Source organism: Aptenodytes patagonicus, chromosome 25 (genome assembly GCF_965638725.1).
Source record: "Aptenodytes patagonicus chromosome 25, bAptPat1.pri.cur, whole genome shotgun sequence".
Classification (NCBI taxonomy): domain Eukaryota; kingdom Metazoa; phylum Chordata; class Aves; order Sphenisciformes; family Spheniscidae; genus Aptenodytes; species Aptenodytes patagonicus.
Genome location: NC_134973.1, coordinates 4507934 through 4525385, shown reverse-complemented (window position 1 = coordinate 4525385; position 17452 = coordinate 4507934). Strand labels below are relative to the sequence as shown.

Genomic DNA, 17452 nt, shown 5'->3' with positions numbered 1-17452 from the left:
TGTTGATAAGAAAAGCAAATACAGTCTTAAAAAGAAAGATAAGTTAACATCAATTTAATGATTCGCAGTTATTGCATTTAGACTCAGTGGCAATATAGGCGCTAGCTAAAAATCACCTAATTACCCATCTAACTATTAAATTTTAAAAGTTCTTTACGTTTGTGTCCAAGTTGCCAAAAACTATCCGACAATTAACTAACTGCTCTGACCACCAAAAGAGCTTGGCTCCTCCCTTCCCCTCAAACTAACCCTTTTCTGTTAATATTCTAAAGTTCGTATTAGAATTTGAATTTTAAAAACTCTGCACTTGCTACCCAACCAATTTCTAAAATTAATATACATCAAAATAACTGCTCATTTACTAAAACCACCCTTCACGAAAGCTGTCTAGAATTTATTTAATTAAATGAGGAAGGATTCACAAATCGATAAAAGAGAATCCTGGTAAGCCAAGGAAAAGAAAACTTGAATGTTAGCCACAATTTCATGAATTATAGCAGGTATTCATCTGCCAGTCCCTCTCTACATCAACAGACCCAGACGCAATCTCATTAAAGCCAAGAACCTAAAATTAATATCAATAATGAGAAGACACAGAAAGTTATTAGCAGAAAAAAGTTTCACGAGCAGCGGAGGATGTCGTTTTATAATACAACCGAGCGGATCACACCATGGAGAACACGGTCCCAGTGCTCTGCCTGCCTTTTCTTTCCCAGGAAAGCTGTATAACCTTGCCCCTCTCCTTGCACCCAAACTCTTATGACCGGAAAGAAATCTGGTTAAAGATGAACCAGCAGAAAAACTGTGTGGGTTAGCTTGGTTTCTCTTAACTTGCTCACCCCACAACCAGATGAATTTTTGACAGCAGAAGGGAAACAGGAGAGAGCGGCGGGAGCCAACGAACGGACGATTTCTTCGATGTTCGGACTAACTCAGCTGTATGGTCCAATCTCACACACTGTTTCAGGGCTGCCTACCGAAGCTGATGTCTGAGCAAACCTCACCTTGGCTCTCGCGGAAGCTGGAAGGTATGAAAAGAATGAGTCAAACGAACGAGAGAACGGGGCCTCGCGTTACAGCAACCCGGCAGTTCTGTCTTCCCTCCGCCACCAAAGTTCCTCAGGACACTACGTGAGCAATTAAGGCCTTTTTCAGAGGCAATTGCTCATTTTCAGGTTACTCAACACAAAATATCGGGGGTCTGCAACATTACCAATTGGGGTCTACAGTAGTACTTCTCCTGGAGTCAACTGGACCTGTGCTGTGAGTGCATAAAGCACTTGGAAAACCGAAGACCTGCTGTTGGGTTTCCCCCCCCCGAGTACCAAGTGGTATCAAATTGGACGTTCAAAGCATCAATTTCTTCTATTTTACTTCTTGCATCTTAGTTATCCTCCTATAAAATAAGAATAATCACACCAGTAGAATATTGTAAAGAGTAAGTTGTTTCTGAACTACTCAGACTCCTTAACAGTGTAAGGTGTGGAGCGCTTCCCTGGGGGGTTAATTATCCTATCAGCAAACCAAAGTTTGACTGGTGCACTCTAAGGCCCAGAGCCACGCACCGAACAATGTGGATAAATCAAGATATTTAACAGCCTCCCAGTAAGCCACCATTATCTATTTTTGTGCTGAAAGAGGCAGGGGTCTCCGACTCGCTAGGGGGGTGGGGAATATATGATAAATTAATTAAAGACTATCATTCTGCTCACGCAGAAGGAGATGATTGAAGATTGGAAAAACTTTTGGAATGCTTGACTTTTTGATCTATATGATGCTTCTGTAGTTTGAGTACGACTGATAAGTTAATACTGACCGTTTTTATAGTGCTATCAGGTTTCTGACAATTTATTGCAAATAATTAAAAAGCCTTCCATTATTTAGATGTTACAGATTAAAATCCACCTACACATGTTATCTAGTAGCTGAATAGGCTGCTGAAGAGATGGATGTCTATTTGCAATTTTAGCCCTCTACTTTCATTTTCCAAGTAATTAAAAATTAGATGATGAAATCTAATAACATCAATACTTTCCCTTTCATCTGAGCATGCACCCGCAGAAGCGTGCATATGCTAGATGTTTCTTTTCAATCCAAAGTATGTCCTGACAGTCAGGGGAAATAAATGTTATGATGTAAACCCACTTCTTTTAAATTGCCTTTCAGAGCACCTAATGCTACTCTGCCTAATATAAAAGAGAAAGGTGCAGTATCAGGAAACTACAGCTCAAGTTCTTTGATAAAAGACACTGATTCTCTAGAAAATGGCTTGACCACAGAGCTAGATAAAAAATATCTAGAATTACACAGAAGTATGCAGCCTGCTATCAGCCCCTTAAAGCTAATGCATGCTGTAGATATAAAAAGGGAACGCTGAAAACTGCGTTCCTTGAAAAATCAGAACACATTTAAATGTGCCTGCTGCAAAGCAAGTGACACTGTTCTTTTATTTCTGAATAATCAACCATTCATGGCAACAACGAAAAGCGAACACGGCACACAGAGTAATGCTAGAATGGAAGAAGCGTAGCTAGCTTCTTCACAACTCTTCCTGGCTAATGGAGACAGACTATACAGACTAATTTATCAAAGAAAAAGAAAAGAGAATCCCTTGCATTTCTCTCTCATTTGGGCTGTCACAATCAGGAAGAAACACCGTCAAGCCAGATTTCTAAAGTAACTTATTTCCTGCAGTTTCAAGTACTGATCCAACAGCAGCCGTGGATCCAAATGCACAGCTGTTCCTCCCAGGAAGACTGGTAAAGGAAATGAAGTCTGAAGTTTAGAGGAAAGGTATAATCCGCAGTGATAGCAGCTGCTCTGTCTGGGTCACTCGGGATTTAAAATATTCCATCACCAGCTTTGTAACAACATCTTTTGCAATGTTTTTTTTTTTTAATTTTAGTACGGTTTTATTTTCATAAAAGTGAAGATTTTAACACTGGCTAGAAACAGACAAGTGCGGACAAGCCGAGCAAAAGTTTCCCTTGTTGCCTCTGCCAATCATAGCTGGCCTTCTAATGCTATTCGCATCCTAGCGCAATAGATATTGCAGAAAAAAGCACTGCCAAGCCAAAACAGAAAGCCAAATGTCTACTACAAACTAAGCGAAAATTACCACGAAAAAATCCAGACATATGGTATGAACTGGATTTGAACCCATGCTTTTAGAACTGCTACATCATTGTTTACTCTTCCATCACCATAACTGTCATTTAAGTCACTTTCAAGTATTTGATCCATTGTCACATCGACATGTCAGGACACAAACAGAAAAGCTCTGCAGGCCAGCCAAACACAGTCATTAAGAACAAAAAAATCAAGACAAGAAAAAAAAAAGCATTTTTGCTGCTTTTTTTTTTTTAAGGGAAGGAATCTGTTGTAATATATTGGAATTTAGCAGCCACAAAAGAGCAACAGCTTTGTTTCTGCCGCACTGAAACACTTCACAACCAACTCTTTACTCATAGCAGAGCTGCAAACACAAGGCCAGCACTGCACTTGATTTTTACCAGGGGATAGCTATAGTACGCTACCAAATATACCGCTCAAGGATTGAGGGTTTTCCCAATGCACTAAAATACCCAAATTTTCTCAAAGACTTCAGAAATTAACAACAAAACGGGAGGTGACATATTCAAGGACCAGAACCAAAGGGATTCTGCTACAGCCTGTGAGCGTCCCAGCTCACACGGAGGGAAGGGGAAGCAGAATCTTCCCCCTCTAGCTCACAGAGCCAGGGCTTGAAAGGCAAGAGGAGCTCTCCCCAGGTGCCAATGAAAAATAAATTGGGAATCAGAAGGAGGGTTTTTCATCAATAGAGTAATGAAATCTGCTAGTCAGAGGAAAGGGAACAGCAAGATAGCTAACTTAAGATTTTATAAACCTGATTAAGCTTAAAGGTTACCCGATAGTATTATGTACACGCTGCAATTCCAGTTGCTTACCAGGAAAACTGTGAGGTCTCAAAGGGTGTGCATGTACCGGAACACCTGCACAAAAGCCTCTACAAAATTAAGGCAGTCCTGAATGATTCCGTGCTTTGAAAAGGAGAAAGGAGATGATGGAGTAAGCTCTTATCTCTAGTGTCTATGACAATGCTAGCCATTTGAGGAAGGTATTCCTGTCGGTTTGTTTTTGGGACTATCTAAAACCATTTAATTTTTGCCGCTAGCACGTCCATAAAGCAAAGACCTTCAAAGGCAAAGACCACTTTCTCTCCGTTTCAGGAGGCGCAGCCGTTACCGTAGGTTCTTCCTCATCAAAAAACTGTCTTTGTCACCTGGCTGATTCACGTAGCGAAGAGCAGAGAACAGGAGAAAAAGCAAACCCGAAAAGATTAGACGTAGCCCCAGCCCACACAGCTGCGGTGCAAAGTGTCACTACTATAAACAAACTTCTCCCAACTGGTAACTGTAATACTGCTTTGCTAAAAGCATTATAGTCCAGTCAAAGACGTTTCATTCATAAGAGCTGAGATATATATTGATCAGCAAAGCTTAAACAGGAATCATCTGAATCCCTGCCAACTAGCCATCACTGCACTTTTAGCACTCCAAGAGAGCCAATTATTACTCATGAGTTCATGATGTTTTCTTCACCTTCCTGTTGAAGAGGTTATTTAAGACCTCAAATCACTTAACTGGATTGTTTTGTCCTGTTATGAGTCATCTACAAATTCCAAGGCACCATCAGATTCTCCTTCAGGAGCTGCAACCAACTCCCCGGATTGCCTCAGCTATAAAACTGTGAGGAAAGGGGGTTGTAAAAGTTACGCACATACTCGGACCTCTACCCCCAGATGTCTTCTAGAATTCATGCGAAAGCGAAAAGATCTCACCCCCTAACGTACACTTACTATTTATAAACCACCCCAAATCCGCATTACACTCCAGATCAAAAATCCTTTCTCTTGTGAACCCAAAGAGAACAAACCAGAATGTTTAACTTTTGCGGAGAAAGAGGGAGGGGAGAGGGAAGAAGGCAGCAGCATTTAATGCTGCAATTTATTTATTTTTTTAATTATTTATTTCTGTTTTACACCAGCAGAACTTTGCACAGTGGCACTTCTTTTCGCATTAGCTGCATTTAAGTTTCTCCAAAAAACGAACTAATACGAGCTATTTGATGTTTTGGGGTTTGAGGGCAAAGAATCAGTAAGAACACACCTTGCAGAATTTGAATAAATAAATGAAGTAATAATAATAAAAAATAATAAATAATTTAATACACAGGCTGTCACTCTGTGTTTAAAAACACTTTGCTATTTCTGGGGAACAAAGGTTTACTGTTTAAAACTTAACAGTCACAACTGAGTAGCAAGTAAAAACAGGATACAGCACAACTAGAGACTTAAAATAGTGACTATTCTTCAGAGTTCTGCTCTATCACCGGGCAGAGAGCCAAGCTAAGCTACAACATGAACCAAACCTGATTTGCACTGCTTTTAAAAACAAACCAGATCCCGTGTCAGTTCTGCAAATGCCACCCTTCTTTTCTGAAAGGGTTTCAAAAAGAGAAAGGCATGTATGTTGCTGATAATTCAATATAATACATCAGAGAGGACTCATACTTGAAGCTCATTGATTATTTGATATCCAGAAGGCAAAGAATTCTTTTTGCTATATTTAAATCTAGCGCAACGCGCTCAAAATCTATTTATTTTAATGATCATTCTTAGCTAACAACGTACTTTTAAAGAAAATACTCATTCTGAGCAGGCTGACATATCTGTTTGCCAGTTGACAGACAACACTTCAGAGAACAACAGAGAATGAGTGTCCAGGCTAAAAAAAGTTCCTAAACCATCCCCATTCCTCCTATTGAAATGTCTCAGAAAAGATGAAATAAAAGCAGAGATGCCCTCATTAAGCAAGATAAAAATAGCTTTTATGTTCCATTTTTTATTTTTAGCTAAAGAATGAACATTCAGTTACGTAACCCTACAAGTTTCATAAATTAGGAGACAAGCAGGGCACGCTCGCACTCTTTGGAGTTCATTAGCGATCAGGAGAGCACCTAACTCTGCACTGATAGTAGCCACAAGCGCAGCTGGTTCAGTTAAAAACCTATTGGTACAGAATAAACGCGCGATTTAGCTGCTGCCGAGGCTCACGTTGGTTCACACGCCGAGAAAGCTGTTTCACGATGACCTTCAGTCCGCGATACCAGGATAACACTTCACCAGTCCCCAAAACCACCATGGCCTTCGCAGCATGTTCTTCCCTCCAACAATTCCTCCCACTGCAGCTCAACCTTAAGCCCTCCTGTTACAGCTCAAGCAATTGTTCGTAGCTCTTAAGACGAGGCATCAGACAATCCTCTAGGTATTAAAAATGTCTGCCATTAGAGTCAAAATTCTTCGAATGCAAAAGGCTCGTACAATGTAATCATTTCATTGCACAAGAGAAAAATCTAATTACAATGAGAAGGTCAATAAGACATTTGAGTCTGAGTAGGCTGGTGGAAACTTGCGCAATGTTTAAGATGTTATTTTTGCTCTTCCCTCGCTAGTGGAGAAATGCCACAGAGGTGGCGAGGGGGAACCGGGTCTTGTGGAATTGCGAGCAAGAGACTGCAACAAGGACAATCCTTGTCCATTGCACGTACAGAGAGAACAAGGAGAAACCCAGTAACACCACTCCAATAATTGGTGGCTGCTGAATGGATGCCACGAATACAATCTACATAAGACTTTGCAAGGAAAGAAAAAGGTGAGAAGTCAGTATATTAAACAATCACTGTCTTCCCTTTTGCTGCTGAGGGTTTTTTTTCCCCTTAATCCAGTTTATGGATGTCGAAACACCACTTAAGGACTCCAGAGCTAGAAAAACCTTCGGCACAGCTTCACATCGCTACGAGATGCTGCTTCTGTCTCGTCTGCTACTCAGACAAGTAGATGAGGCACTTAGGGACATGGTTTAGTGGACATGGTGGTGTTGGGTCGACGGTTGGACTCGATGATCTTAGAGGTCTTTTCCAACCTCAATGATTCTGTGATTCTATGATTCTACAACAGGTCTAAAGAGGCACCAATGTACAGAAAGGCAGGTCACAAATAACTGATATGCTTTCTGAGTTGAGAACTATCACCATCTGCCTGAAAATACATCTATTTTGGAAAATCAGCTCAAATCCCCTCCCCTTTGAGACCTCGGCCGTCCAAGGAAAATACTACTAACATAAATAGTAATAGCTGGGTATCAAAATTAATTGAAAATTCATCTAACAGAACTGCAGTCTGCCATTAACACATCTTACAATTAGGTAGTGATAAGTAACCACACTAAAAAACATGAGCGAGTAGCCCAGCAGGGATATGACAGAGGATATTGTCCCAGTCGTCAAGAGAAGTGATAGACCAAGCAAGCAAGAAAGTAAAATACACATTGAGAAAATCTGCCCGTAAAATACAGACTTTCAGACAAGGACCATGAAGTGCTGTAGAATTATCACTGAAGCCTAAAGCCAGAACGCATCATTTCATTCTCCTCTACTTCATTATTTAAGACCCACTTTTTGTGGGTGTGTGTTGTTGATTTATTGCAAAGGATTGTTCTGGTACAAGGGGAAGAATTCTCAGTTCCCAAGAAATAATTTACAAAACAAGACTATTATCAACACTCAGTTACAACTTCATAATTTATAAAGTACCAATGAGATCATACAAAAACATCCCTGGTTGACAAATACGCGCTTTTGCAATGCTCGTTTGGCTTGACAAGTACCAGTGGAGATCTTGACAGAAATCTTATTCCTGGATATCACTTACACAGCACTAAACATGCTACGCAAACCACTTAAAACAACTCAAAGCAACGTTTTAAATATTAACTCCTATGCACTATCAGATACGCCGATCTTAGCTAATGAGTTAATAAAGACTCACAGGTTTGGCTACCACCTCAAGTTTAGACCAAAGCCTTTGGGACCGCATCTGTTTATCAGAATGCAAGTAGTTTAGACCAAAAGAAAAAAAAGGGAAGCAGCACTGAGGTCACGACCGGTCGCTGTCACAAAATGAACACTGCTGCAAGCTTATGTTCACAAAAAAATCTACCAGATTTTGACAGTTTTCTTCTTTTCACCCACTTACTCCAATCCTGTCAGCTACCATATACCCTCGACTACAAAGCAACAGCTACTCCAGCACATCTACGAAAACACCAGGGTAAAATTCCAGCCATCACAACCAGAAATGTTATTTTAAAAAAGAAAAGCTTATTTTCTTTGGTTTTTTAAGACACAGTATTACATTTGCTGAAAAGTGCCCCGAAGTATACTTGAGTTTCAGATCCTACATTAGGTACAAAAATATTGATGCCGGCGTGGAACATACCATTAGAGACTGATCGATGCTGTCGGGGAGATTGACAAAACCGCTATAATGCAGCCCAAGAAAACGCTCCTTTGCAATCAGAGATAGATAATAGAAACCAAAGACAAATATTTAGCCTTTAAGACATTTTGTTTAAATCCCTATTGATCATTTTTGAGAAGATGTCTGCTTTTTGCCAAATTAGTATTTTATTACCACTACAATGAGAGTGTCTAGAAATACTCGATGATTTCTTACAGAACAACTTACACATCTAGTCAGAGCAGGAGACTGCTGGGGCTAAAGCTCACCTTAAAGAAACCCCAAACCCATCGATTTGATTTCATACGGTCCACCGCACGGCCACGCCGGAGCTGGCACTAACACGGCACTGGGCAGCCACAGGAGTGAAGGCTTACACGAGCTTAAATGTACACGATGCTGCTGCCTCAGCAAAGAATTGGGGTCTTGATCTTAATAAGGTATGGTAAATGCTTCCTAGCTAAAATCAATAACATCAATAAATTGATTATAAAACTGAACACAAATGGTTAGTGCTAAAAGTGGCGGTTTGATGAACGGCAGCTTAAAGTAAAAGTCTTTTCCAAATTCGCACAGGTAATGCAAGACAGTCAGAAAAATAAAAATGCCGTTTACATTACAAAAAAATTAAAATAAAAAGTCATCTGATTAAGAAACCTAACTACAGTTAAAAATGGTTTTCAACACCGCGTCCTTACACAATCACATTATGTCCTTTCCAGGGCTTAGGGGTTTCCTCCCCTCCTTTAGGTTTGTTTTTTTTGCGCTGTGTAAAGAACAGCTCTTTTCTGTTTCATCTAACAGGTACGGAAGAAAGTTTGCGTCTAGGCCACATGGCTACTAAAATAATTTTTCAGTACAACATATTCTTGAAAACTACTCTAAGAAACGATTCCTGTTGTACCGTTTTGTGGTTTAATGCTTTACGTACACAGAGAATGCTCGTTTACCTCTGCCCTTCTACTGATGCCAGCACATAATTTAGATTAACACAGCATCAACTCCTCCTGTTGACTGATGTTTTTGCCATGTCTGTAACTTCTGCTGGAGGTTTGTAGCTCCTATATTTGCAACTATAACTCAAAGTCATCAAAACTACATACTTCAGTTTGTAAATACAAGACCAAGAAAAATCAGTAGCCAGACCTAAAGCTTTTCAGGATCTTAACTACAGGCAAAGCTCACCTCTGCAAGAACGGCTTTGCAGCTCGGTAACTCACTTCGAGGGAAAACCCCAAATCACCCTCAAAGAGGTGGAAGAGCTGACTGTACATAACCTTGAGAACGTATTTTCTTACTAAATGAGTAGCTTCTATAAATGCAAATTACTGCAAATGCTCTCCGCCGCTGAAGCGAAAGAAAACTTTGAAACGCAGCACTCTGAGCCAAGTTCCACATGTTCACCCTGTGACTTACAATTAATACATTGAAATATAGCGGTCGTACAATCATAGTTTCACGTGCCTACAGATCCTTCATAGCTTTGCTACATCATTAAAACAGACGGACTTGGTCACTGCACAGAAAAAGACTTTGTCCGAGAGCTGAAGCAAGCAGCTGTAACACATGGTAATGATGGAATAGTGATAAAAAAAGTCATTGTCTCCTTGCAAAAAAAAAAAAAACACAACAAAAAACCTGACTGGGTTTACCAGAAGAAACATTACACTGCTAACTGAAGTATGCGAGTTCCCCAGCATGGCATATCAGAAGCCGACTCGCGTGTTTACCTTGGACAGCTCAGCCGAGTTAAGGAAAGCCGAGTGCTGCACGAGAACAGAGATTCTTTGTGCCCCTGCGGGTAGCTCACCTCTGCATTTTCACTCTCCGATTTACAATAATTCTTTCAAAGAATTAACGACACTGCACCGTTATTTCAGCACGTTCAACGCAGTTACTCGCCCAGCCTGTGTTTGTCAAAAGAACGACGACGCCCACAGCCGGTGGTGCAGATGCTGCGATGTGGGGAGCGCATTCGGCGGTACAGAAACCAACTGGCTTGGTTCTGTGTCCTGCTTCATCAGAGAAGTTAGAGGAAGATCGCAGATGAAGCCTAAGCAGCCTATTTCTTGGCCTGGAAATGTGCAAATATAGGGCCCAAACCCTGTATTTGGGAACGTTACAAAGAAGAGAAACACCATCTAGAGCCTGAAAAATGAACATTTCTGTTTTGAGAGAAACTCACGACGCTATTAGCTTGAACAAAACTACTTCCAGCTGAAAGCGTTAACCTCCGTGCTTGAGGGCTCAGTCCTGCTTTTGAGGCATTTCTTTACCATCTTTCAGACATTCAAAAATACCATTACGCAGTCAGGAATCTCTTTTTTATCAAATTATTTAATAAAAACACGCTGAAGACATTAGGAAACATTGCGACACTGTATCATCATCATTAGTGTTTCTCATTTTTAAAACCACAGATTAGCATTCCTGATTTAACTAAGCTTTTAAATACCGTTTTGCATACTATCTACATCGAACGATGATCTGGGAACGTACAAAGAGACATTTTGATCTCTTCCGCAGCCAGGAGGAACAAGTAAATGAGTGACTGTCCCATACGTAAGTACCAATTTTGTTACAGGGAGGTGTGTGCCTGTGTATGTGTTTTACACACACGAATACAAACTATGGGGTTTGTCCTCGATTTTTATTTAATTTCACTTCAGTCAAATGGCCATCTATGGGTAGCCATGCCATTACAATATATTCCACTTGAAAAAATTAAACTAAAACAGGATCTTCGTATTAAAAATACTCAGGTTTAAAATATAAACACCGACTTTTTACTTCACATAGTTTTCAAGAACTCGAAAAAGCAACGCAGGCACACACAACTTTTGATAACACCTAAAAATACGCAAGCAAACCCTGTCACGGCACCATCATACGGATTGACAAAGCACTGAATTATGTACTTGGGAACACAGAAAGTAAGTTTTGTGTCACTGAGGAGTACAGGTCGTTACTAAAGATCCTCTTTTTGAGAAGTGCTGTGAGTAGTAGCTCACCGAGACACCTTCTGCAAGTTGCCTGCACGGGGGGCTTTGCGTGCAGGAAAAGGCCGTGTACGTAGTGCTGGAATTTTGCAGAACGTTTCCAAACATCGCCATTAACCTGGTTTTGCTTCCCTCTTTTCACGCCAGTAACATCAACATCAGCGCAGCTCTCCAGGCAGGTGGGGCTGGGAGACGGCACCGGCTGGCAGGTTTTTGGAGTTAGGGGGGTGGGGGGGGTCTTTTTTTTTTTCCAAGGTAACACTGCAAGGTCCATAAGAGGGAGCTCAAACACAGCTCCGGCTGAAATCCCTCAAAACTGAGTGACTTTAACAATATATATTAAAAAACCAACCCTGGAAACCTGAGAACATTTCCAGCTGAACAAGTAAAACGCAGGGCACCAGCTATGCCCAGATTTTCTTTAAAATCTTACATTCTCTAGCATTTGAAGAGCCATACGCTGAAGAGCTCGGCGCTATCTGTGTTACCCTGTCTGTTAATGTTTTGTTCATTACAATTTTAAAGGGCAGCGACAGCCTCGGATGAGTAAATACGTGGAACGCAGCAAGCATCACTGGGCTGTGTTACAACAGAGATTGAGAGTAGGCCCCAGTAAACAACCCGTCCTTAAAACACAGAAATCAGCGCGGCTCTAAAATTTCACGCTTCGCATAAAAAAAAAAAAAAGGAAAGGAGCAGAACCACAAGCAAAATACAGGAGTCAATGTCACACAGAAAAAAATAAACCCTCCCCCTCTTCTCACCCACTTTGTTACTATGGGACTCGCAGAAATCTCTGGATTATAAACACCAAGGTCCCACTCACAAGACAATTAAGCAGCTCCAGTGCTTCTATCGGCCACCCACCTCCACGACTCTTCGCAAGGTCTGTGTCTCCCAGAAAAGCTAAAACGCATTCTTGAATTTGCCAGCTGGAAAACAGGACTTTGTTGCTCCTGAGAATAGGGGAACACTTTTGAAACCAAAGCAATTTATTTTTCAAAAGGAATTCTTTTCTTCCAACTGAACGGTGAGCGCAATAGAGAAAGAAGGAGTTAATATCATGCTCTGTTTTGTCCTAGGCAAGAAAGATGTATCATAACTTAAAAATCTCAGATGGACTGAACAGCATAAATAGGTGGAAGATTACCAAGTCAGAAAGCAAGCTCAGAAACAGCGTGCGTACGCACAAGAAATGGTGGAACAGTAGTTCTCTGCCTCTGCCACGACCAGTAACTAACAATAAAACAGACAAGATGGTAAACATTGCAAAAAGACAATTACTAAGAATGAAAAGGCAACAGAAATGTTGGGCTGCTTCCACAAACTGAGTAACGCATTTTCAAACTGACAGCAAAGTGTTGGTTGCCAAATGAAAATGAGAGCAAACAGAAAAGTTGTGCTTAACCCCTTTTTGCTTTCATACTGCATTTTAAACACAGATGAAATCATGGAATTTAGAAGAAAAAGTCTACAAAGGAGACATTTTACTCAGCTATTTGGTCAGTGTTTCCATCACTTCAGTACCCAGAATCCTCAGACAACTTATTCATCTTGGGTCCTTTTCTCAACACCAGGTTCTTGAAAGTAGGATGGGTTTCCATCTGCAAAACCTGGGTTAGGAACACTCAGATTTGGGAGAAACTGAATTAGGATTCTGACTTATCTTGCGGAAGTTGAATGCTAAACGTAAGAGTTAATTGAAAGACAACCTGTAATTGCAGATTTCAAGAACGAACTCTCTCAAGAATACCCTGCTCTCGAGTGGCAGCAAGGACTGACCACCAAAAGGCAAAACCCCGGGGTATCGAGCTACACAGGCATGACAGAGGTGCAAGAAAGAGGACGACTCCAGCGACTGCAAACATCTCTAAATCGTCCTCGCTCTGCTCTCGACTAACTCTAACAGTAACTCTAACAGCATCCTCTGTGAAACATCAACAAATAGTTGAGCATGAACAAAGCTTCGGCCTCACGCCCTCCCAAGCAGGAGCTGACAGCAGCAACATGCCTTTCTTTTACATCTGACCAGCAGCAGCACCGATTCAAAACAAATATTTACCCTATCCTGACACAGGGGGATAAAAGGAAACATTTTACTGCAAATCCAACTGTATGTTCTCTTGTTCCCGTTCCTGCGATGGTTCGGCCACAAAAAAAGATCGTAAATTTTCTTTAAACAGTTAAAAGAAAAACAAAAACGTTGGCACAGGCAGGTGACACAAGAACCGTACAGAACAGCTCTGACATCCCTGCATCTCAACCAGAAAAGGCATCTGATGTTTGGAAAGCGCATTCGTTACGCCGGTAATTTCTGCTGATGGGCTTTGCAGAGACATCAGAAGCCAAGGAGGATTTGGAAGTGCAGGAATTTGCGCCTACGACAACTGGAGTGTAACAGGAACAACATTAGTGACACCAAGTCCGGCAGCTCCCGCCGGGTCTCTGCACGCCCGTGGGCGCTCCGTGCCCGCACGCCCCCGCGGCGGGGAAACCGGGGCTTTACCTGCCAGCAGCCTGGGGCAGGAGCAGGGGATGCTCCGCAGGGCCCCGAGGGAAGCGCTCCTGAGGCAGGCGGGTGCAAGGCGGGGACCCCGCCCCAACCTGGGCCTATGCAGGGTGAGGAACCGGGACCCCCCCCTCAGAGGCGGGTGAAGGAACCGGGTCTCCTCCCCTCAGAGCCGGGCCTGTCCCGGGGTGAGGAACCGGGGACCCCGCCTCAGAGGCGGGTGAAGGAACCGGGACACCCCACCCACCCCCCCAAGACCGGGGCCTGTTCCGGAGTGAGCAACCGGGACCCCCCCTCAGACCCGTCCCAGGAGACAGGGGGTGCCCCCGCCCCAGCCCCGGCACAGAGGAGCCCCCGCCCAGCCGGGCCCGCTCCCGCGGAGCCGTGAGGGGGCTGCCCCCACCCTCCCCTCCGACGGGGGGACCGGGGACTCCACCCCGGCCAGGCCCTGCCCCGGGGCCCCGCGGAGCGCACCTGCCCCCGCCGCCCCGGCCCGCCCCGCCTGGCGGCAGGTGCCGCTCTACGGAGGATGCTGCGGGCCCCGGGCGGCGCGGGCCGGGCCCGGTGCCGGGGAAAGGAGCGCGGGGGGGGGGGGGGGGGGGGGCGGCGGGGGGGGCGGCGCGCGGCCCCCCGCCCCGCGCCGAGGGCGCCCCCCGCCCCCGCCAGGGGGCGCTGCCCGCCGCCCCGCCCGCCGCCGCTGCCCCCGGGCCGAGGGGCGCCGCGGGGGGCGCCGCCCCTCCCCCCCCCCCCCCGCCCGCCTCCGCCGGGGGCGCGCGCGCCGGGCAGCGGCGGGGGCGCGGGCGCGCGCGGGCGGCGGCGCCGGCTCACCCGGTGGGCGCGGGTCAGGCTCAGGTCCTTCATGACCTCCTCGAAGGCCGCCGTCTCCTCCGCCTGCTTCTGGTTGTGCAGCGCGATCTTCTCGCTGAATTTCCGCGGGTTGTTCGAGGCCGCCATCTTCCCCCGTCCGCATCCCCCTCCCCGCGCCGGAGGGGGCGAGGCGCATGCGCCGGGCGGGCCGGGCGGGCGGGCGGGGGGCCGCAGGGCGCCTGCGCGGCGGCGGCGCGGGGCGGGAGGGGGCGGCGAGGGGGCGGAGGGGCGCATGCGCGGGGCCGCCGGCGGCGCGCGCGGGAGGAGGCGGCCGGCGACGCGCCTGCGCAGCAGAAGGGCTTCCCCCGTCGACGTGCGTGGGGAGGGGGCGGGCGGCGCGCATGCGCGCTGCCGGCCGGGCGCCCTGAGGCGGCGGCGGGGCCGGCGTCCCTCCGCTCCTGCCGCTGCCCCCCGCCCTCTCCCCGGCGCTTTTCGCCGTCCTCTCCCGGGGGGGGGGGGGGGGGTGTGGAGCGGCTCGCTAGGGACCGCAGCATCCTCATCCGGAGCCTGCGGGCATCCCCGTCTCCGTGCTGCCCCGGCCGGGGCCAGGCGCCTTCGGGCAGGCCCCGCGCGTCGCGGCTGAGGGCGCTTCCCGCCGAAACTTCGCGGGGGTCCTTAGCGTCGTCTGCGGTGGCCTCCACGGCACAGTGGAGCCAGGCTTGAATGGGTGATGCCAGGCAGAAAAAAAGCGGGGGGGAGTGGCTGTTCGTGCGTCCCCACTGGGCACTCAGAGAGCAAAGACCGTACCCTGAAGCGGGAGGTAAATCCCAAACCTCTAAAAAGCCAGGTATTTTTTAACCAACGAATTTAAAATGTCAGTTTTACATTTTTTTTCCATCTGAAGTTACCGAGAGGTTAGTTGGCTTGTTTCAGAGGGGTTTTTCCCCCTCCTTCAGAAAATGGAGTTGGGGAAAATTTCCTGAACAAACCAGCTGTCCCAGCACCTCGCGCAGATCAGGCTGGGCCCTGTTGAGGCATGAGATGAAAAAAGATACCCGGCTCCTATTCATCCACCTGCCAGTGCTCGGATGGAGCAGGGTGTGCAGCAGGGAGAGGAAAACAAGCTACAAATTCATTACTAAGTCTTTTAAGATAAGCAAGGGTTCCTACTCTGCGGTTGCTGTCTCTTCCTGCAAGATAAGCGAAGCTACAAGACGGGCACTACCTGTACGTTGGAAATCTAGTACCAATATACCAAGTAAAGGCATTATTTCTGGCAAAGGTTTAGGAATTGGGGAAAGTCTTCCGTTTTCCTGGTCCATTGAGGTGTGTTGTACAGCAAAGCAGAAGATGCTACTGCAGCTCTGTTCTGAACTACGCAGAACAAAACGGTGCAGTCTTCCCACGCAAGCACGTCTTCACTGCCAAACTCCTGCGAGCGCATCCAGCTCCACCCTTCTCCCTCTCCTGTGGCGTTCTGCACACACAGACTTCTTCCCGGTGAACCCCAACTCTACGTCAACACCACCAGAGACTTGTTCCCCCTCCCCGAGGAGTCAGGACCTTGGCCGACACAGCCGGCGATGTGTGTGGGACGCAGCGTTATCTGTCACGGGGCCGGGATGACAGGCAGAGATGATCCTGCTGGGATGTGAGCGGGTAGTTCTAGGGAGTACAGCCGGTTCGAAACACAAGCTTAGGCTGCTAAGCCATTGATTCCAGCTGTGTTAACATCAGATGGGTGCAAAGCATTGTGATATGCAGGACACACACATTAGGCAGTAATAAATCCTGACAGTGCTGTTTCCCAACACCCACACGTTGCCCTTTACAATTTCTTTCTTACAAAGCGACAGAGATAAAGTGGACACTCTCCTTTTTTCGCTGCATTGCTCTGCCCCTGAACAGTGCTCACTCCAGGAACCGAATCCTGTCACGGTTGAACTAGCAGATCAAAGGAATTAGACTCTGCTCTCACTTCCACTACTGATCACCTTTGTGGCCTTGGTTCAGTCAGTTTACCAGTCATTTATAAGCATTTTCTGCCCACGAAAAAGAAGAGATTATAATTATCCACCACTGCAAGGCTGTTAGAGATGGATGGATGAAACTGGGCTCAGCAACTGTCAGGATTAGCATTAGCCACAAACTCACGTCCTACCCTAAATTCTAGTTGCCAACTTGCACTTAAAAGTTTATAACATGGTATGAGATACCATCGCAGAAAACAGAGCTGGGACTTAAAAGATCATCCAGGCCCTGGCAGGATCAGCCCTTCCTCTGTCATTCCTGACAGATGTTAGTCTAACCCCTTCTTGCATTTTCCACCAGGAATAAACAACCGGCAGGCATGTTCAGTTAAATACCCTCTAGCTGTGTACATGAACAGCATATGACCTGCAAAATTGGCCTGTCATGCTAAAAGCATATAAATCATGAAGATTTAACACTAAGATACCTATTATCCACATTGTTTTTGCTCGAGAAGCGAGACAATGATAAATAATTTGTTGAGTTATCCTGGGTTGAATACCATGGGTGGTAATATCAAACATCTAGAGACCCAGCTGCCATTCTGCCTCTTCTATAGCACCAAAAAATTAAGTGCCTAAGATGAAACTTGATAAGTTTTCCCCTCTTGGATCTCCCGAGATTGAAGAGAGTGAAATCTCCCCTCCGACGGCTGCTCCTGCTCGTGGTTCGCAGGGAAGGAATGCAGATGGCCAGGGAGGTGTGGGGGGGGTTACAGCTTCCTCCCTTAAGACGACTCCCTTTTCT

The 17452-nt window shown here is 45.5% G+C and overlaps 1 protein-coding gene across 6 annotated transcripts in view; it reads right to left on the bottom strand.

Moving 5' to 3' along the window:
• Nucleotides 1–14842, bottom strand: part of CRTC1 (CREB regulated transcription coactivator 1) — a 43233-nt gene extending 28391 nt beyond the window's left edge. For all 6 annotated transcript variants that reach the window (XM_076359375.1, XM_076359378.1, XM_076359379.1 and 3 more), the window contains exon 1: nucleotides 14696–14842. In XM_076359375.1, coding sequence (XP_076215490.1) covers nucleotides 14696–14821 — 126 coding nt within the window. In that variant the 5' untranslated portion in view covers nucleotides 14822–14842. The remainder of the gene's footprint in view (nucleotides 1–14695) is intronic.
• Nucleotides 14843–17452: the final 2610 nt, after the last annotated feature.